The sequence below is a fragment of the Heptranchias perlo genome, chromosome 11 (genome assembly GCF_035084215.1).
Source record: "Heptranchias perlo isolate sHepPer1 chromosome 11, sHepPer1.hap1, whole genome shotgun sequence".
Classification (NCBI taxonomy): Eukaryota; Metazoa; Chordata; class Chondrichthyes; order Hexanchiformes; family Hexanchidae; genus Heptranchias; species Heptranchias perlo.
The window spans coordinates 41,943,620-41,966,478 of NC_090335.1; the positions used below are offsets into that span (position 1 = coordinate 41,943,620).

Sequence of the window (22,859 nt, forward strand, 5' to 3'; positions counted from 1 at the left end):
TAAATAAACTTCTCCATTTTTACTGTTTTGATACTAGTTATAGGGAAATCTTACAAAAATATGGAAAATATGGGAAAAATGATATCTACGCAGAGTCCGTTCTGGATGTTGGAGCATGAACATCACAGTTGACATGAAACAGTGACTTTAGTCTGGATTAGAATCATCTCTTGCCTTAACATACACCCAGGAGGATCTTAATTGCTTTCTATTAGACTCAGTTCTCACATTAAAATCATGTGGCCTATAAAGTAAATAAGGTGTACCTATTTGTATGATTAGCAGCAGGTGGAGGTGGATGAGTCATACGTGCAGTTACTTTTGTAAAGAACAAAACACTCCTAGTTTTCTCACATCCAGTAGTGGGAGGACATTAGGCATCAAATTGGGCAACTGAAAGAGGGTTAGTGGAAAGCTTGTTCCTGTATTGTGCGATTGATGACTGTGGTTTAATATATGGATGATAGATTCCAATATAACAGATGATTTACATTTTAGTAATGTAAATTTTATTGATGTGCAGCACTTAAAACACACAGCTTATAGTTAGAATGTCAGGTCTAGACATTTCGGAATCAAAATAGAGCTTTATTTCATGAATGGGAACAGTGAACACTTGCTTCTCTGTTTAGTAGGATATTTTATTTTTGGCAAATATCTTAAAATGCAGCTGGTTTTCAAGTTTGTTTGCGAGCTAGCTGATGGGTTGGACCTGTTGTATGGTGCGTTGTCAGATCTATACTGTGTATCACCCACAAGCTATGTGCCTCTGTGTATATCAATGTCATCATTGTTTGCATTTGTGGAATGACACAATATCATTGCCTGTTCTTGGACATCTAAAGTTTCTGTCTGAAAATTAGACTGCAGTGACACAATGGGGCCAAAAATGCATTGGGCACTCTGTGGGACAAGATAGTTAACCTCGCATTATAATGCAAGTTCACCTCATTTCAATATTTTTCCACACTCCTATTGCTTAGCGTCCAGAGTTCAGGGGCAGGATATCTAATGCCTGCAGCTCTTGCTACAAGTTTCTGAAAAGTAGAGGCAGGACTGCACATGTGAGTGCCAGGATCTCCTGCAGTGAAGGGTGGCTCAATTTGGAGGAGGGGGTAATACAGTGCAGTGCCAGTTCAGTATTGAAGAAGGCAACAGTGTATAAATGTCCTGTGGCCTGAACCTGGGAGTAGGTGAGGAAGAAATTTTCTGGGCTGCGCAAGGCTGCCAAGTTAAGTGCACAACCAAACGGCTACATCTTAATGTTGTCTTTCAAAGCATCTTGATTGCTTTGACTGTAAGTTTGCTTGGCTCACCATCTCCAAGAGTATACTTTGCCAACTGTTCCTCATTCTAAATGTATAGCTATGTTCATGGTCTTCCATGCCATCCTGGCCAACATTCCTCTCCTGACCAACACCGCCAAAAAAAAACAGTTTAACTGGTCATTCATCTCCATGCTGTTTATGGAACCATGCTGTGTGTAATTGACTGCCTCATTTGTCTACATAAAGAAAAACTTGCATTTATAGGACACCAGAGGACACAGATTTAAGGTGATCGGCAAAAGAGCCAGAGGCAAAATGAGGAATCATTTTTTTACACAGCGAGTTGTAATGATCTGGAATGCACTGCCTGAAAGGGTGGTGGAAGCAGATATTATAGTAATGTTGAAGAGGCAATTGGATAAATATTTTAAGGGAAAAAATTTTCAGGGCTATAAGGAAAGGAAATGGGACTAATTGGATAGTTCTTTCATAGAGCAGACACAGTGGGCCGAATGGCCTGCTCCTACTATGATATAGAACTTTTCACGACCTCTGGACAACCCAAAGCAGTTTACAGCACTCCCTCAGTTCTGCACTGGAGTGTCAGCCTAGGTTTTGCGCTCAAGTCCCTAGAGTACAACTTGAACCCACAACCTTCTGATTTAGAGGCGAGAGTGCTGCCAACTGAGCCACAGCTGACTGTAATTGTGACTGCACTTCAAAAGTAATCTATTGGATGTGAAGTACTTTGAGATGTCCTGTTACATAAATAGGGCAAGTTCTTCTTTCTTTGTTAATGTTGCCATATCACAATGTGACTGTGTTACCAATTAACTGGCAACAAGTACCAAGTAAGACGCCAGCTCAAGGTTCCTCACTGGTGATTGTTCACATAGGTTGGGTTGGCTGGTGTACTGGGCATGTAGGTGGCACACCACTCTCGTTCCTCTTTCCAACATATGTCTCTTTTAACCCTGCTCTCAGAGGAAGGCCATACATAACGGGAGGCAGCATGTGAAGACTGAGGGGGGAGGAGGGGGGTGATCACCAACGCTGTAAACATTGACTTATGATAAGAGGGCACCATTGGGCACATTATTTGCCACACTGTATAGATCCTGAATACTGAACTTCACATTTGCTTATGTAGTATTTCTGGAATGAGGAAGCAAAACTTTCAGGTGGTACAGAGGAAATCTTAAAAGATTTGGATTACAATATTATCAGGTTTCTCATCACTTGGTTGGTGGAGTCCTGGAATCCTTTGCCAAATCACTGGATGAGGCATCAATATTTTTTATAAGAGCATAAGAATGTCGCAACTCTAAATGCGACAAAGTTAGTCCTTAATGTTAATGGAAAAACTAGGGAAGCACTGTTCCAGTGCAAAACACTCTCCCAACTTAAACAAAACTGAAGATGGTGAATCCTATTATAAGGTCAGAGTCTTGCCTTATAAATTCTCTCTGGTAACGCTAACTAGTCACTCATGTAAGTAGTCTGAGCACCTTATATTTAGGGGTGTGTTTGGACAGTCCTATAATCTAACTGTACATCTCAGGGGTGTATCTCCTTGTGATCTGAACCAGATATTTGGGGTAAATGTTTTCCTTCATTGCCTGGGTGGTAATCACCTGCCCATTACAGAACCTGCCTGATTTTCATGCCATGCCTGATTTACTGCACCACCAGACGCGCTCTTCCAATTAATTTGATGCACCTTCCATTGACATTGTTTTGTATTTGAGAGAGCAGCAATGAGCTTCTCCACAGGTCTGGTATAGCACTGCCAGATGCAGAATAAATCTCCCTCTATCCTACCTCAACAACTTGCCTCAGCCCTAGTCTCAGAAGAGCATTCCCTATTGCACTACGTGACGTTCTTCCGATTTCTCTCACTAGCCATCCTGTGGCTTCTGAGTGACATTGTTTTGTGCTGGAGGCTTCACGTACCCAGGAACTGGATTGAGTTGCATTTCACACAGGACCTTTATAGCCAGCAGATGCAGGAGACTTTCATCCCATCAGTTTGAGCTGGATTTGTACCCCAGATCTCAGAGGTGAAAGGCCAGTATCTAATCCACCGAGTCACCCAGTTCAAATGCGGATTTCTGTTTGCAAACCATTAGACACCTCAAAGTGAAGATTTTGACAAAGTGACTTGCTGATCAGGTTAAAAAAAACTGCAGTTTTGGGAGTGAAGCAATGCTCCATTACTAAGATGTTGTGTAAGGTCATAATTAGCTACCCAGGCAATGTGGCAAAATATTAACATTTCAGTCACCTCGTGGAATTAATGAGTTATAACATACCACTTCCAGGATAGTAATGAATCAGTTGTTACAACACCCTATTTTATTTTAATAACTTTTTCATCTGTTAAGGACACTCTAGGATCAATTTTTACCAAGCTAACTACATCAAGTTATATCAAAATTACAGCACAAAAACAAGCTATTTGGCCCAACTAGTCTATGCTGGCATTTATGCTCCGTATGAGCCTCCTCCCTCCTTACCTCATCTAACCCCATCAGGATATCCTTCTATTCCTTTCTCCCCCATGTGCTTATCCAACTTCCCCTAAAATGCATCTATGCTATTTGCCTCAACTGCTCCTTGTGGTAGCACGTTCTACATTCTTACCACTCTTTGGGCAAAGAAGTTTCTCCTGAATTCCCTATTTATTAGTGACTCTTTTATATTTATGACCTCTAGTTTTGGATTCGCCCACAAGTGGAAACATTTTCTCTGCATCTACCCTGTCAAACTGTATCATTATCTTAAAGACATCTATCAGATCACCCCTCAGCCTTCTCTTTTCTAGAGAAAAGAGCCATAGCCCGTTTAGCCTTTCCTGATAAGGATATCCTCTCTGTTCTGGTATCATCCTTGTGAATCTTTTTTGCACCCTCTCCAGTGCCTCTACATCCTTTTTATAATATGGAGACCAGAACAGATAACTATACTCCAAATGTGGTCTAACCAAGGTTCTATACAAGTTTAACATAACTTCTTTGCTTTTCAATTCTATCCCTCTAGAAATGAACCCCAATGCTTGATTTGCCTTTTTAAAGGCCTTATTAACCTGCGTCGCTACTTTTAGTGATTTATGTATCTATACCCCAGGTCTTTTTGCTCCTCTATCCTGTTTAGACTCTTATTATCCAAGCAGTAAGTGACCTCCTTATTCTTCCTATCAAAATGCAACACCTCACATTATCTATATTGAAATTCATTTGCCAATTGCACATCCATTCTGCAAGTTTATTAATGTCCTTGTGCATTTTGACACAATCTTTCTTTGTTTTAACTACACCCCCAATGTGGTGTCGTCCGCAAATTTTGAAATTGAACTTCCGATTCCCGAATCCAAATCGTTAATGTAAATTGATATAAATGAGGTTTGGGAATATATTTCATTGACTTATCTTTCTCTTTTTTTTCTTTTTAGCAACAAAGATGGCTGATGCTTCCAAGAAGTAAATGTATACGTTTTTCAGATGCAGATGATGCCATGTTGCCCACAGGGATCAAAGTCATAGGAACTGGAAGACACTGGAAGAGTTAATTTATGTAGCCTTAGCTGGCAGTTTTTTAAAAAACTTGCTTCAAAGGAATACATCTGATCTATACATTCTGAAAAAGTGAGAATAACAGTACCATTCCTAGAAGAGCTGTTTTTGAAGAGCATGCAGTTAGTCATCGTCTTTGGGAAGATTTCCACCTTGAGCCAGTACTGTTTGCATTTGTTACCTTTATTTCATTGAGTCCTGGATTTCTCAGCTGGCAATTTTCTCCTAAACCAGTCTTCATTAACAGTACCACCAAATCCAGGGAGTGTAACAAAGGTTGCCACTGCAGAAGCATGTCCAAAACTACTGAGATTGTCAATCTGTCATTCTTGTTGGACAATGAAAAGGAAATGATTTTGGATGTTTTACACCGAGATGAACAGTTGAGAAAAGCTGAAGAGAAGAGAATAAGGTGAGTGGTATATGGGGAAAAGTGGGTTTTTTTTTTACAATTTATTGTCAGTAGCACTAACAGTCAAAATGTTAAATTGAATTTGTACCCTGGCCAAGAATTTACACATCAGCACAAAATGTTTAGCCACAAAATGGCTAGGACACTTTATTGCTTTTTGTAAATGGGAAAGAAAAATGAGCAAGAGGCTGGAAGGCCTCATGTTTGTGCAGCTTTCTCTACATGGTGAATTCTGGATCTCATCTGGGGTCGAAGGAAATATACCAAGTGGAAGAAAGGGACATTCCCGCAGAGGAAATAACGACTCGAAGCAATTCAGTGCACTCTATGCGTCTTTTAATGGTTGATTCAAGATCAAGAGTCTTGGGAGTAAGTCAATCCACCCAGCCTCTTGATCATGGAATTTGTGTAGCATGCTAGGAGGAGAGCCTTGAAGAGGTGGCAAAGCTTTAAATAGATGAGAAAAACTGCAGAATAAAAAAAGGTGTCCCAAGCAAATGAACTAGTTTGGGGAAGAAAATAAAAGGTATTGTTGGAAGTGTACATACTGGATGTAACAAATTCCTTAATGATGTCTGTTTTTATTGGACACGTTATTATCACAAGGCAAAGGACACCACTTGTTGCATGCATTGACTCATTATGATGTGATTTCTCTTTTATTTGGGAGGAGTCATTTGACGCATTTCACTTTTTTGATTGAATAATTCCATATCAAGAAATGATGTTGTACATGATTGATGAATGAATAATGCCTGCGAGGACAAACTTGTTCTAATAGCACTGGCAGTACTTGCAATTGCCCAGAAGGTTCTGTCAAATGTTATTGTCTCTCAACATGCCAAAAGTATACTAAAATATACATAAGCTAAGCCTATTCCTCTTGTGTCCAATCCAATGACAATTGTGTGTGTGTGTGATATATATATTTTGGTAAGGCTAAATTTGCTTCTATTGACCTTTTTGTGTTCTGTGGTGAAATAACCAGTGTAATCTTTAAAATGTGTACAGTATTTTAATTGAACATTTAGCAGTAGCTGTATCACTTTTTTCCCTCAACAATATATGACACATGGTTGTTTTTTAACATAGTACCTACAGGATTGATAATTTAAAGCACAGTTTTTGAACATTCATTCAGATTTATATTTGCACCTGTTTAGCTATTAAAGAAATGATGTGCCATCATTCCCACTGGTTTAAGGAAGGTTACAGGTGGTGATATCATTGTAGCTGCAATGAGCTGATGTGGATTGCAAGAAAGGAGTTCATAATGGCAGTGTGTAATGAATAAATTAGATACATACGAACACACGAATTAAGAGCAGGAGTAGGCCACTCGGCCCCTCGAGCCTGCTCTGCCATTTGATAAGATCATGGCTGATCTGATTGTGACTTCAACCCTTCATTCCCGTCTACCTACTATAACCTTTGACTCCCTTGTTAATTAGGAATCTATCTAACTCAACCTTAAAAATATTCAATTATTCAATGACCCTGCCTTCACCCGCGCTCTGGGGAAGGGAGTTCCACAGACTCACAACCCTCAGAGAAAAAAATACTCCTCATCTCCGTCTTAAATGGGAGACCCTTTATTTTTAAACTGTGGTCCCTAGTTCTAGTCTCTCCTACAAGAGGAAACATCCTCTCAGCATCGACACCTTCAAGTCCCCTCAGGATCTTTTATGTTTCAATAAGATCACCTCTCATTCTTCTAAACTCCAGTCTATACAGGCCCAACATGTCCAACCTTTCCTCATAAGATAACCCCCTCATCCCAGGAATCAGTCGAGTGAACCTTCTCTGAACCGCCTCGACAGCAATTATGTTGCTGCTTAAATAAGGAGACCAAAACCTTCAAAGATCTTCCTCCTTCTTCAGTCAGTATCCTATCCTCCCTGAGGGGATGGGTGGGACAAATGAAAAGAATTCACACAGTAGCACAAAATGTTTTTGTGGCGAGTACACTTTTTTGCTTTTGTATATTTAAGGTGTATAAATCAAATGACTCTTCCCTTTCCAGTTCCTTACATAACACCACTCTTGAGCTACTGCTCTTTTTTATCTTGTCATCAGTAGTTTTCTGGCTGCTGTGCGATCCGACAAAAGAACTTTGAGGAAGGTTTAATGTGGGTTGGTTGATCTTTTAATTATCCTATGTTTTAAAAAAAAGTTTACAGATCAAAGACATTTTAGGGCTTGTAAAATTTGCAATAAGATTGCAAATTTTACAAGCCCTAAAATGTCTTTGATCTGTAAACTTTTTTTAAAACATAGGATAATTAAAAGATCAACCAACCCACATTAAACCTTCCTCAAAGTTATTCCTTGTTGACCTGTGATAATGATTGATGTTTAAAGTGCCTGTCAGTGTATTATGACATTGCAGTATTTCAACTTTTACTTTAAAAAAGTAAAATCTCCACTGCTGGACCCTTCACTATAAGAGACGAGACCCTTGTCCTTGCACTGTTACACGGCAGGACAGACCCACCAGAGGTGGCGGTACAGTGATATACAGTCAGGAGGGAGTGGCCCTGGGAGTCCTCAACATTGACTCTGGACCCCATGAAATCTCATGGCATCAGGTCAAACATGGGCAAGGAAACTTCCTGCTGATTACCACCTACCATCCTCCCTCAGCTGATGAATCAGGCCTCCTCCGTGTTGAGCACCACTTGGAGGAAGCACTGAGGGTAGCAAAGGCACAAAATGTACTCTGGGTGGGGGACTTCAACGTCCATCACCAAGAGTGGCTCGGTAGCACCACTACTGACCGAGCTGGCCGAGTCCTGAAGGACATAGCTGCTAGACTGGGCCTGCGGCAGGTAGTTAGCGAACCAACACGAGGGAAAAACTTACTCGACCTCGTCCTCACCAATCTACCTGTCGCAAATGCATCTGTCCATGACAGTATTGGTAGGAGTGACCACCGCACAGTCCTCGTGGAGACGAAGTCCCGTCTTCGCACTGAGGACACCATCCAACGTGTTGTGTGGCACTACCACCGTGCTAAATGGGATAGATTCAGAACAGATCTAGCAGCTCAAAACTGGGCATCCATGAGGCGCTGTGGGCCATCAGCAGCAGCAGAATTGTATTCCAGCACAATCTGTAACCTCATGGCCCGGCATATTCCTCACTCTACCATTACCAACAAGCCAGGGGATCAACCCTGGTTCAATGAGGAGTGTAGAAGAGCATGCCAGGAGCAGCACCAGGCGTACCGAAAAATGAGGTGCCAACCTGGTGAAGCTACAACTCAGGACTACATGCATGCTAAACAGCGGAAGCAACATGCTATAGACAGAGCTAAGCGATTCCACAACCAACGGATCAGATCAAAGCTCTGCAGTCCTGCCACATCCAGTCGTGAATGGTGGTGGACAATTAAACAACTAACAGGAGGAGGAGGCTCTGCAAACATCCCCATCCTCAATGATGGCGGAGTCCAGCACGTGAGTGCAAAAGACAAGGCTGAAGTGTTTGCAACCATCTTCAGCCAGAAGTGCCGAGTGGATGATCCATCTCGGCCTCCTCCCGATATCCCCACCATCACGGAAGCCAGTCTTCGGCCAATTCGATTCACTCCACGTGATATCAAGAAACGGCTGAGTGCACTGGATACAGCAAAGGCTATGGGCCCCGACAACATCCCAGCTGTAGTGCTGAAGACTTGTGCTCCAGAACTAGCTACGCCTCTAGCCAAACTGTTCCAGTACAGCTACAACACTGGCATCTACCCGACAATGTGGAAAATTGCCCAGGTATGTCCTGTCCACAAAAAGCAGGACAAATCCAATCCGGCCAATTACCGCCCCATCAGTCTACTCTCAATCATCAGCAAAGTGATGGAAGGGGTCGTCGACAGTGCTATCAAGCGGCACTTACTCACCAATAACCTGCTCACCGATGCTCAGTTTGGGTTCCGCCAGGACCACTCGGCTCCAGACCTCATTACAGCCTTGGTCCAAACATGGACAAAAGAGCTGAATTCCAGAGGTGAGGTGAGAGTTACTGCCCTTGACATCAAGGCAGCATTTGACCGAGTGTGGCACCAAGGAGCCCGAGTAAAATTGAAGTCAATGGGAATCGGGGAAAACTCTCCAGTGGCTGGAGTCATACCTAGCACAAAGGAAGATGGTAGTGGTTGTTGGAGGCCAATCATCTCAGCCCCAGGACATTGCTGCAGGAGTTCCTCAAGTCAGTGTCCGAGGCCCAACCATCTTCAGCTGCTTCATCAATGACCTTCCCTCCATCATAAGGTCAGAAATGGGGATGTTCGCTGATGATTGCACAGTGTTCAGTTCCATTCGCAACCCCTCAAATAATGAAGCAGTCCGAGCCCGCATGCAGCAAGACCTGGACAACAGCCAGGCTTGGGCTCATAAGTGGAAAGTGACATTCACGCCAGATAAGTGCCAGGCAATGACCATCCCCAACAAGAGAGTGTCTAACCACCTCTCCTTGACATTCAACGGCATTACCATCGCCGAATCCCCCACCATCAACATCCTGGGGGTCATCATTGACCAGAAACTTAACTGGACCAGCCATATAAATACTGTGGCTACGAGAGCAAGTCAGAGGCTGGGTATTCTGCGGCGAGTGACTCACCTCCTGACTCCTCAAAGCCTTTCCACCATCTACAAGGCACATGTCAGGAGTGTGATGGAATATTCTCCACTTGCTTGGATGAGTGCAGCTCCAACAACACTCAAGAAGCTCAACACCATCCAGGACAAAACAGCCCGCTTGATTGTCACCCCATCCACCACCCTAAACATTCACTCCCTTCACCACCACGCACTGTGGCTGCAGTGTGTACCATCCACAGGATGCACTACAGCAACTCGCCAAGGCTTCTTCGACAGCACCTCCCAAACCCGCGACCTCTACCACCTAGAAGGACAAGAGCAGCAGGCACATGGGAACAACACCACCTGCACGTTCCCCTCCAAGTCACACACCATCCCGACTTGGAAATATATCGCCGTTCCTTCATTGTCGCTGGGTCAAAATCCTGGAACTCCCTTCCTAACAGCACTGTGGGAGAACCTTCACCACACGGACTGCAGCGGTTCAAGACGGCAGCTCACCACCACCTTCTCGAGGGCAATTAGGGATGGGCAATAAATGCTGGCCTCGCCAGCGACGCCCACATCCTGTGAACGAATATATTAAAAAAAAAACCTCACAATACAATTTGAGGGAGACAGGTACCTTCTATACTTCCTGCAATAAGTCTCAAACTTTATCGAGGGCATTTAATCAAATCAGTCAATCACAATCTGCGACACAGCTGCTTCTTGTCCTAGACAACGCTTGAAAAGGCATTAACCTTCGCACATCTCTTGTGTTACGACTCAAATTTGTCTGCAAAAGAGGATTTATAGCTTGATAGATCAATCCTTGGTTGAGGCATGCAGGATATATCTGGAAGTTTATTCTTCTCCTATAGTACAACCTGACAAGAATGCTTTAGTGCATACAAAAGATCATACGGTCTTAATCATTCTTTGAATACCAAGCATGCACCCTACCATCCTTCTGATTCCTTATCTCACCTTCTGTGAGAATAAATATTTCTGCTGTTTACCAGCTTTATCATCCTCTTCAATTCTTTTTTAATTATTCACATTTGTTTTGGAAAACAAGGCTGGGGGATATATATGACATGGCAAGAGGAGAGTGATATGACCTAGATAATGAGGTTAAAACTCCTCAAAGAACAATGTCCTCATCAATGCACCCAAGACAACTTGGGCTATTTTCTCTGGTGTGTACAGGATAATTTTTGAAGAATGAGGAAGCGACTGGCAATCCACCCATATGGTTTAAATTAATCTGTAAAAAAGGATTTACAGTTTGAAATGCCAGTCCTTTATAGTTGATTATTGCACCAATAGACCAAAAGTTTTGGAAGATTATTATGGCAGGTTCCCCCTTATTTGAATATTATCCTCTACATGTTGAAGACAAAATTGTTTGTATTCAGGACCTGATGATGCCATTAACCTTCACAATAGAATATTGAAAAATTAACATGATCCTACAAAAAGATCAATGCAAGAAGTTTGTGTTACAGCAACATTTAGACTCATGGGGTAGAATTTTCTTGGGGTTTCTCCCAATCTTTTGCCATAACTTCAGTGAGTAATCAGCAGAAACTCCAGAGAAATGACATACATGGATCTGAGCTAACCCAGAAACTGTTCTCTTCTGAACTGCATCTACTCTGTTAGCTAGCCTGCTTCTGGTAGCCCAGTTTCTGCTTCTCCACTGGGACTTTTAACTCCACATTGGGCTAACTCTGATCTGTTCCTGCTAGTTCGCATACTGCTCTGGATGCTTCTCCCATGCTGCTGAATGATCTCTGCTTTGCCACCATCTGCTTACTGCCCGTGGCTGCTAACTCTGCCCTTCACCACATCCTTCAGAACTCCTCCATCAACATTTGCTGGACTTAGTTGGACCAGCTCCTCAAGTTAATGCTGCTGCTCCTGACCTTGTGCACCCTAAACTGCACTACAGCCGTTTCTCAAACCAGCTCCCTCATTCGCACTGATCTTGCGTGCTTTACCCTCTCCTGGCTCCCTGGTCTTCCCTGCTCTTGGACTTGGGTTTCATTCCCACTGGTCCCCTGGATCTGCTGTAGAGTCAACACCTGAGGCCACTGCACACCACCTGACTCATAGTCAACGCTGTACTCCTCCTCAGCCCTCTGATTCCATTAGACAACCTTCCCCAGCACCTTACCATCTCTTATGGCTTCTCTACTTATGTTGCCCCGATCATGACAAGCTCAGCTTTGATGCCTTCCTTGTATCCTTCACCATTTGTGCCCCTCCCAGTCCCACTTTTTCATCTGCCCCAGAAAAAACTTTTGATCCTCTTGCCCAGAATCCCATTCTCCACCCTCCATAAATTTCATCTCAATCAAAGCCAGTATCCTATCCTGCACCAAGTTCTGCTCATCCATCACCCCTGTCCTCGATGACTTACATTGGCTTCCGATCCCCAATGTCTTAAATGTAAAATTCTTATCCTTGTGTTTAAATCCCTCCCTATCTCTGCAGCTTTCTCCAGCACTACAACCCAGGAATTGAATACAATGGCTTTGGTCTTTCCGACTTTAAGCTGGAGGAAGTTGTGACTTGACTTGATTTTGGACAGGCAATCGGACAGCATGGAAATGATTGAGGTCAAGAGAGGTGGTGAAGAGATTAATAACTAGGTAACATCAACATACATGTGGAAGTTGATTCCATGCCCACAGATGATGTCAGAGTGTCAACATTTAGATGAGGAAGAGGAGGGGGACCAACGATAGATCCTCAGGGACTCGGTGAGAGTGCAGTGCCATAAGAGAACCCTACAGACCTGTACTGTGTTGTTCAGTTATTTCCTTCATGAGGTAAGCCACAGTGAATTCGGAACTGAAGGGAGTTATCATGTGTGCTCAAATGTCTGAATGATGTGTTTATATTCAGTGTTTTCTTATATTCCCTTCCCCAATTGTTCTAAAGGTTTTCTCTTTGGTTATTCTGGTCTTTATTCATAGTTTTGTCTTTTCCAATGGCTGTCAGTTCTGACACAAACCCTGTTTGTGCCTCCTCCATACTTCTAAGCTCCCCCACTCTGTGTCTCTGAAATCCTGTGAGCCTCCAGTCCCACTCCTGCTTGTTCCATGCCTCTGTGCTCCAACCCCACATTATCTCCACCTTCTCTCCCAGCAGCTCCATATCTCTATGCTTCTGCCTGCTACAAGTGAAGTTTCTACCTTTATCTGGCTGTCACTGCTGCGTTTCAGTCTCAGTCTCATTCTCATTCTCACAGCAAATTAGTGCAAGAAACCTAACATCCTTAGGATGGAGAAAGCTATACTTGTATGAATAAGGGTGAAATACTAGATGGGGTGCTTCAAACTGGAATGGATTAGCTGGCAGGCACCCAGTTTTCTATTGGACTGACATGAATCGGCGGATGATCTGTTGAATGAATCCAGTCTTTCCTCTCACTTATGATTTTATATCAGTGGAGGTGGGTGTCATAAAAGGTAGTCATACCTCTGCATAAATTTACTTTTTTCAACAAAGTGAGAGTCCAGCTCAATACAGTTTACAAGAAAATAATTAGTAAGCTATTTTTTTTTTTTTAAATGACACTAGGGCATCACAGTGGCTTAGTGGGAAATACTCCACATGCTGTTTGATTCATAGAAAGCAGCAAGGTCCCAGATTCCAACCCTGGTTTGAGCTGACCAGCTGATCATAACCAGGGCTGTAGTACTACAAAATAATTCACCTGGGCGTTCCAGTCTGCAGGGGTGGAAAAACAAACATATGAACAATGACTGACAGGAAAAGACCCTCTGGTCCATCCGGCCTGTCCCACACAATTGTGATACCATGTGTATCACAATATATACACTCCCCGCCCCACCTAAAACCACGTGATTTCCTGGGAGAGGCGAAAAATCTGATTTAAAAACCCAGGCCAATTTGGAGGGAAAAGAATCTGGGAAATTCCTCTCCGACCCCTCCTAGGAGATCAAAACTAATCCAGAAGATCACTCTGGCCCTGATAATTCTATGCAGTACCTATCTTTTGTAAGCAGTAATCTCCATCCTAACCAGAAACTGATCCAGCTCTCGCTTGTAGGAATTCAGTAAATCGGCATCCACCGCACGAGCAGGCAGCCTGTTCCAGAGGTTCGCTATTCTGAGAGAAAAGAACCACCTCCTGACATCTAACCTAGATCTGACCTTATACAACTTAAGGAGGACCAGGGGTCACAATTTTAACGTATTTAATTGCAACAAACTGTCAGCTCAAACACAATCTATTTCCTTCATCTTATAAACCTTGATTAGGTCACCCCTAAGTCTATGCTTCTCTAAAGTGTAGAGTCTCAGCTCTTGTAGCCTATCTTGATAACTAGATGCTTTAAACTGGGAATTAGTCTAGTGACTCTCCTCTGCACCCTTTCCAAAGTCTCAATCACCCACCGTGTGAAGAGACCAAAACTGGACACCGTATTCTAACTGAGGCCTGACCAAGGTCTGGTACAAGGACAAAATAGTATGTTTTGTCTTAGTCAATTGTCCTATAAATGCACCCCAACACTTTATTCACTCTAGCTATCGCTTCATGGCATTGTTCATGAACTTTCAGAGATTTATGCACTAGAACGCTCAGATCTCGCTCTTCCTCCACATGCTTTAATGCTTTTCCCTGAAGGCTGTACGCATGTTCAGCATTCACCCTGCCCACATGCATAACACTACACTTTTCCAAGTTAAGCATCATTTGCCAGTCACGAGCCGCTGTCCCCAACACATCAAGATCCGCCTGAAGGAGTCCAGCATCGTCTACAGTCCTGACACTTGCACAAATCATAGTGTCATCTGCAAATTTGCAGATCATGCCCCCAACACCTACATCTAGATCATTAATAAAAATAATAAAGAGCAACGGTCCCAACACCAATCCCTGCGGGACACCACAGGTGACCAAACAACAGATCTATAACTGTTTTCTGCCTACGGCCTTCCGGCCAGTTCTCAATTTAGCTCAATATGTTACCGTTAATACCAGAGGTCTCTTTTTGGAAGTTTAAGTAGGCAACGTCTACTGGGGCAAAAGAAAAATACTGCGGATGCTGGAAATCTGAAATAAAAACAGAAAATGCTGGAAATACTCAGCAAGTCAGGCAGCAAACATTAACTCTGTTTCTTTTTCCACAGATGTTGCCTGACTTGCTGAGTAGTTACAACATTTTCCGTGTGTATTTCAATGTCTACTGGGCTTCTCTCAAACACCTTGGTGACTTCTTTGAAAAAATATAATCAAATTTGTAAGACATAACCTTTTTTTGAAGCCATGTTAGATGTCCCTCTCTATCTAAGTAATCATATCTTGCATCCCTAATGATTCCCTCAGCCAGAGTTCTACTTGTGATAGCTATCCAGTGATCCCTCCAGGAAAGTGTCCATATGGATGTTGGATGAGGACAAGACCAGATTGGCTGCAATACCCAATGTTCATTGTTCTTGCGTGATTCTAGACCGTCACTTTGAGAGACTGGAGGGCAACTGGTGCCCAGTGAAGCATACTCCTGTATAAGTCACTGCCTTCAAGCAAGGTGGGGAGAAAACTAAGAATAAAACCTATATTTCAATGGTTAGTTATTCCTAATCAATTTATTATTGAAGAGAATTTCAGTGTTTTAACTAGAAAAGGAGTCACTGTAAAATATGTAGAACATCATGACCTACATTGATTGATTTATTGGTGTCCTTTGACATGTGCAGAAGACCCTTCACAGCCCAAGTACACTATAGTATCATTTGTTGGCCATTCACGAATGCGAGAAAGTTGCCATTATACAGAGTCATTGATATATTGAGTGTTTAGTGTGTAAAGGAAATCCTATAAGTGATTTCTTAAAGTATCATAAATTTGCACTTTTCACCTTATTTAATCAATACTAAAAATGAATGTATCGGAAACAAATTTAGTTTGTGAAAATCAAAATATCTAATAATGTTACCTTTTGTATAATTTCTGTTTTAACTGTTCAAATGCACGTACAAACAGAATGTCACCATGGTGAAAAGGCAGCGAAACTGCAAAACAAAAACTAGTTTTCAGTCAAATAAATGGACAGGAACGGAAACCTGAATCTCCTCCCCTATAAGGTTAGATGATTGATGCACTAGTTCTTTCACTCTTGTCTGATTTTAAAAATGAGTATTTCTGTATTAACAATTAGTTTATAACATTATAATATAACCATCTACATAAATTAGTGATATTCCTCAACTGTGTTCCCTTTAAAGCAGAAAGTTGATTTTTTTTATCTCTGGATTGTTTTTTGCTTTTTTTAAAATTCAACTCTCCCTTCCATGCAATGCAATATTCTCAGACCAATAGAGTAACGCTGCTCTTTAGTTATTCACTTGGAGATGTCTGAATAGGTGGCTTAGTCTTCAGTATTTTGTTTCTCCAGTTTTTTGTTCACCGTGAAAAAATACCTGCTGTCTGTTTAATTCAACTCTGTTTTTACCAGACTCTGCATACGTGATAAATCTTGCGAGGCTCTTGTCTTGCCTGGAAACTCACTCAGTTTGAGCTCAGATTGGAGAATTGAGCACAGAAGACAGGGTACTCGATTTGCAATGCTCCTGATTTTTCTAGTGATTAAAATTGTTGATCTCTGCACCAATTCTCTGACCCACATTCATGTCGAGTGAGGCTCCGTGCCGGGAGCAGAACCTCAAAGTTTAACCTATAATATTGTCCTGAGTTAACTTAAAGGAGAAGGAAAACATAAATTTGATTAAATGAGAGAGAGATTTAGGTAATGAGCTTCAGGATGGAGCATCAGATGAGACACTGAGCGTGAGTGAGAAACAGCAAGTGGTGATGGCATTCGACAAACAGGAATCTGCTGGCCAGTTTGCATCCTTCTTTGGTTGCAGGGCCAATGAATTCAGATCTCATGGGGTCTGAATGTAAAAGGAGGGTCTTAGTGACCACAATTGTCTTATGGAGTAATTTCAGGCCCTGCTAGGTCCAGTGACTACTGTGAAGAAGTCCACTGATCCCATTTGCGTAGTTGTGCAGAATGGCACAGAGAACCACAGATATGTAACAACTCTGTAGGCATTTGCAGCAGAGCACCCAGTGGTACAGATCCTAACCGCAGTGAGGATATCTCTCATGAAAACTCATTGCCACCAAGGTGGGCTTGGGCTGAAATTTACAGCAGGCCATCTTATCTAGCTTCAACACACTGGGGGATCAAATGGAGTGCACCATGATGCGGGACTTCACTAGCTTTATTGCCGCCATCGGGCCTGCAAATTAACGGACATTCTAAGAACAGGGACATGACTGGAGTATGAATGAATGTGGTCGCTATCTCAAGGCAATGCCACAGCCAGCCTATCCAGCCCCCTCCCCTCCCCCCCCCCCCCCCCCCACCCCTTGCCAGAAAACAAGTGGCATCCCTGAGATTATTCAGTGTCTTTATCAGGCCTTGCCAGCTAGTGGGTCTCCCACAATCTCTTTGACAAAATTATGCAATGTGTAGCAGACATCAATGATAGTGGAGACCCTGGCTGAGGGTGTACTGTAAGATGCTCCTGATTTGTTCAATCACCCTGACATATGCACTGACCTTGTTATATTTGCATTCTGTTTCTGCTGCAAAGATGTCATTAGTTAGGCAGAAGAGAAGGGTCTTCGGCCTCGATTTTTACATGGGGCGGGAAGGATGCTAGTCACTTGTTCGATACGTTTGTGGACAGCAAAACTTGGCTAAGAATGCACGTGAACTCCGATAGTCTGGAAAGAGGTGGAAACATAGCAGTTGCTGGTGACTTTGACTAGTTTTCTGTACAGAAGATGGCACAGCTCTGTAACTGCCTCTGTGCTGACCCAGACCCTGTGGAGGCAGTTGCCCTCAGTCTTAGGTACATACTCCAAGCCTTACAGATACAATTGGTGCGAACTGATCTCCCCATATTTGAGATGGCTCCAGTTGTTTACACTGTTAAATCCAATTCAATAGATTGGAAGCAGATTTGTAACCAATTTTATCTTAAAAGGAATTTAGTATTCAGGTCATGTTATTTTCATCTCTATCTCAGCTCTCTCTCTCTCAATGTTCTTGTGCATGAGAGAGCTCTGTTAATGAAAATGGGAGAATGCCTCATTTCTTCATAATAAGTAACTCGTTAATGAGATTGCATCCTTCAAATTGGATGTTTCACAGCCACACATTCCTGTGATTTTATTAATGGATCATTAAACATGGAGAAAAAAACAGGTGTGCTCCTGTTTATTTATTAAAAGAAGAATTTTGCCCTCTTCACTCCTTCCTCCCACCCTCTTTCCACCACCACCCCCCCCCACAAAAAAAAAGTTTTATAAACAGCAGCGGTCCAATAAACCTGTTCCTTTTTCATAAATCAACTGTGCCTACCCACCTTCTCACTTTTTTTGATCCCATTTTACTTCCAAAAATCCAGTTAGTTGCCTTCTAATCCAACTTATACTGTCACCTTCACTGAAGATCTGCAGTAACTTATTTCACAGCTTTTTTACACTTTGATTGAAAAATGTTCACGTCTTTTCTATTTCTCCTGACTTCCTCGTTTCTAGCTCATGTGTTTAGATCCTTTGTCAATAAATTGCCTGGCTTCAATTCTTTTCATAATCTTGAAATCTTTGGTTGGGTCACATTGAACTCTCTTTTCCAAATAAAACAGTCAAGAGGCTGGATGAAGTGAAAAATGATAGTGTACTAGGTGTTGATTGGATCGATCTGTGAATATTAAAGGAGTTGAAGAATGACATAAGAGCTTCAGTAGAGATTTTCTGAAGTAGTATGATAGAAACAGGGCAAGTACAAAATTGAAAAATGATAAATAGTACTTTGATTTTTTTTAAAAAGGGACCATTCTGGCAACTGCAGAGCAATTATTATAGGGTAGAGAGGGTATTTTTCAGTATACGGTATTATTTTCCCCATACCCTTCTAGGTGTTATGAAGGGCAAAAAACATCTATTTGTTAGGGTGTAGGTGAAGCACATACATTCACTTTAGTGAGAAGCAATGTGTGTAGATGTTGTGTTTCTCAAGGGAGAGACTGCAACAGAACTATGCAGCAGGACCTGTAATCCACTACCACAGCTGGCACTGCACTATCCATGGCATTGAAAGTCAGTTTTTTTTTCCTTTGACTCTTTCCAGGCTGCAGTAGGTGATATATGTAACATCAGTCAGTCTCCAGTCCATTCCTGCATCAAGGTGGTCACTGACACCCTCTTCTCCAAGGCTAATGGCTATATCAAGTTCCCCATGGCCAGCAGGAAAGGGCTGTGGGATTTGCTACCATTGTGCAGGGTGTGATAGATGGCTTCAATGGGCCAGGACCCTTCGTGACAGACCAATAGGCATCACCTTCATGAGGTGACAGAGACACTGCTGTGCCATTATCGTTCAACGTTCCAGCAATTTGTGGCGCAAATATATCACTATGTGAACAGTGAGGTTTAAAAAGTCCAATTAACGTTGTTCACCACTAAATGCGCTATTGCAGCAATATCTGGCCCAATGTAGTTTCCTAAGAGATCGGTGCAACAATTGGTGTGATTTGTAAACACATTTAATAACGAGCTCCATATAATAATTGCCAACAACTTTCTATATTTTGAGAATATGTATGCCTTTACCTAGTACAGATAGAGTGAGACTGAACTCAGGATCAGAAATAAGAAAAAGGGACTTCCCCAATGGCCTAGTGATGGGATCACCCAGCGAGGAACTAAGCCATACAGACCAAAAAGTTTCAGCTGATTCCTGGTTTGTACGGTTAGCTGATCCCAACCACAGCAGTAGTTAGGGCACTAATTGCTTCAGTGCCCCTGGGCAAGGGAGTGGAAAATCAGCTAGAGTTCCAGCTCCTTATTGCTTTGCATTGAGCCCTGCTAGAAAGTGTATATGCAGGTGGATATCAGAAGAGAACAGGATCAGCTTGGCTGTGAATCCCCCCTTGATTGTAGGGCCTGCCAACTATCACTCTCTAGGCACACTTGTGCAAGGTATTAGGAAGTGGCCGGCAACTGTGGAATCACATTATAGTAAAAGCCGATGCTCTCCAGAAAGGAGCAGAAAATTGGTGCGGGAACAAAAGAACATGTCAGATTATATTCACATTGAGGTGTGCTGTGGGATGTTCGTCAAACTCAACCAGGACAAACCACAATAGTTTCCTGTCTCACAGTCGCACAGTCGCTTCAGTGTCTAGATATCCTGAAGCTATTTGCAAAAGCACTTTATTTCACTTTGTAGCCCCATCGTGGACCAATGCACTATATCTTTGAATACCTTGCTTATTGGTACCACAATATTTTCGGTATGACTGGGTTAATCCACCACTTGTTGCAGAGACTTTGCTTAAAATAACATGCTAAAATAATTGGGATGTATTTCTCTAACATTTAGAGCATTTGCTTTCCATAGCATTTTACAGTATTGCCTTTTTATGTAATTAATATTTCAATCTCTCCACCTGTTGTATCAATATATCCATAACTTTCATTTCCCTCCCTCTATTTCAATCCTTCCAAATGGTGTTACATTGGGAAGATCTCAAAAACTACAGATTAAGTTCACATTCCTGGTAAATAAGTTTAGAAAAGCAGGGCTAATAGGGGCATGGGACAACTGCAGATCCTTTTCTTAAACAAAGTCTATGGTATGACAATGCAATGGTTAACATTCTGACATGCTTGCATAACTGCAGCAACTCTGACAGAGCAGTTAACCAAATTATTACATTTGGAACATGAAAGGACAGATCCAGGGTGTTGGTATTATGTGTGACGCAACAGTTTTGTTATGGTATTGCTGGATATTTAGAGATCGTTTTATGCTTGTCATATTCTATCTGGTTATCAAATCCAGCTTTAATACAGTGGCAGCTCATTATTGGATGACAAATGTGTATTAATCTGGAGTTAGATGAGGATAGACATGAGACTAAACGCATAATTATATTTGAGTATAGTAATTAATTACATCAACAAATGGAATGACTTATGTAAAAATTACACAAGTAAAAGGCTGCCTTCGTCATACTTTGAACAAAGCTTTAATCTGCCCGCTGCTTCCACAGGCCATGTACAATCTACCCCATCATGGACTCTATCTGCTTGAATACATCCTGATCCCCAAAGATAGTCAAACAAAATACCAGAATATGCAATGATTCTCATCTCCATTATTCAGTCCTGAGCTGCTGCCCTCCCCAAACAACATTCCCCTCTATTTGCATCAGTGGCACAGCAATCACAGTGCCTCATGGAGACTTTGATCATCTCATGTAAAGCCTATCCATATAACCACCAATCCCATTAAGAGCTAAATATTTATCCAGCTCTTTTTTGAAGCAGTTAAACAAACTTTTTTTGCTGGACTCCTTTTGTATATATCTACTACTCTTAGGCAAAATAGTTTCTTCTCATCAATCTCAATTCAGGCTTTTTAATTTTAAACCCTGCAATTCCTTGTTCTATGCTCACAATCTAAGGCAAATAAAGCACTTCGATCCATACGTTGATGTCTCTCAGCATTGTAAAACCTTTAATCTTTTTTCCGATTTCAAAACAATTTTGGCCCTGCGTCTTTTCCCAAAACGTATGGTTCTCTGTCCTAAAATCATGTTGATCGTTTCTAAATCCTTTCCAATGTATCAATGTCTTTGTGAAGATAGGGTGCTTGGAACTGCACATAATATTCCAATGTGGCATTGTCAATGGTCCATGTAAGATTATTCTTTCTTCCTTTTGAACTTTGTGGGTTAAATTGGTTAACCCCCAAAAACGGGCGCTGGGATTGTGGTGAGCGATTAACCCACACCCACTCATTGAGATGTAGGCAGCACGTAACATTCATGCTGCCTGATGATTTCTATGATCACTGCGTGCAGCCACACTTCCTGCGCTGTTGATTGGCTGCACGCACCAGCAGGGAGCCAGATATTGGGAGTGGCTGGCACTAATTAAAGGCAGCCTGCACCTTTTTTAAAGGGAAGGTGCACTGTGGATGCAGGAAGACCTGGAATTGTTGTGGCAACTAACTCTGCTGGAATACACTGAGGAATGGCTGGGCCTGCGAGAGAGAGGGCACCAAGTTCTTAGATGATGCACTAAAGGCCTTGGAACAAGAGGTGGACGCGCTGAGAGACATCCTTTTATTCACTGGGGGGCAGGAGGCCCTCCAGACACACACTGAGGAGGTAGTGGGAAGCTGTGGTGGTTGAGGAATATGCTAGGAGCATCGCACCATGCACATGGATGCAGTGCAGGAAGAAGTTCAATGATTTGACACGAGTGGTAAAGGTGAGTGACTTCAACTATCAAGTAGCATATCCTTCCAACTGCACCACAAGCCTCATCCGCTGCTCCACACATTATACGCCCCCCCCCCCTTCACCCACCTACCAACAAACTCTTTCCATCAGTACGCAACTCTTCAAATCAGATGTTGTATCTCAGTCTCACACAGTACCACTCTTGCAAGCCACACACCCGCAACTCACAGGTCACACACACTGGCAGCTATTCAACCATGACAGCCACATCTTGCAGGGTACTCACAGACGCACTTCCCTCTTGCAGGAGAAGGCAGCACATAACAGGCAGCAGGAAAGACCTGGGGGAAGGATAAGCACACCTATATGTCCTCAACCCCCGTGGAGGAGACAGTGCTGGCCATCATTGGGCGGGTCATCGCCATGGCCACTGGCAGTGCTGGAGGTATCGATGATGGCCTCTGCATACCTAATCCTCCTCCTTGCTCCCCATTTCTCCCTCATCCCACAATCTTTTCTGATTCAAGTGCTGCAGATGGTGTGAGCACGCATGTCTTACTTTCTCCTCTCCCTTCACCACAACGCAACCCGTGTCCCTTTGTCATTGCAAGTACCCAAGAACTGAAACTGGCGCAGTCCAAGGAGGGAGAGGAAGATGACAGTGATGATGCAAACACAGCATCACTCCTAGCCACTGCTCAGATACTGGCACTGCGCA

General features: G+C 42.5%; 1 protein-coding gene across 4 annotated transcripts in view; it reads left to right on the plus strand.

The window, feature by feature from the left end:
- The window catches only part of sytl5 (synaptotagmin-like 5), a 201,683-nt gene that overhangs the window by 99,672 nt on the left and 79,152 nt on the right, over nt 1–22,859 (plus strand). For all 4 annotated transcript variants that reach the window (XM_067992854.1, XM_067992857.1, XM_067992858.1 and 1 more), the window contains one exon: nt 4,720–5,252. In XM_067992854.1, the coding sequence (XP_067848955.1) occupies nt 5,134–5,252 (119 nt within the window). In that variant the 5' untranslated portion in view covers nt 4,720–5,133. The remainder of the gene's footprint in view (nt 1–4,719; nt 5,253–22,859) is intronic.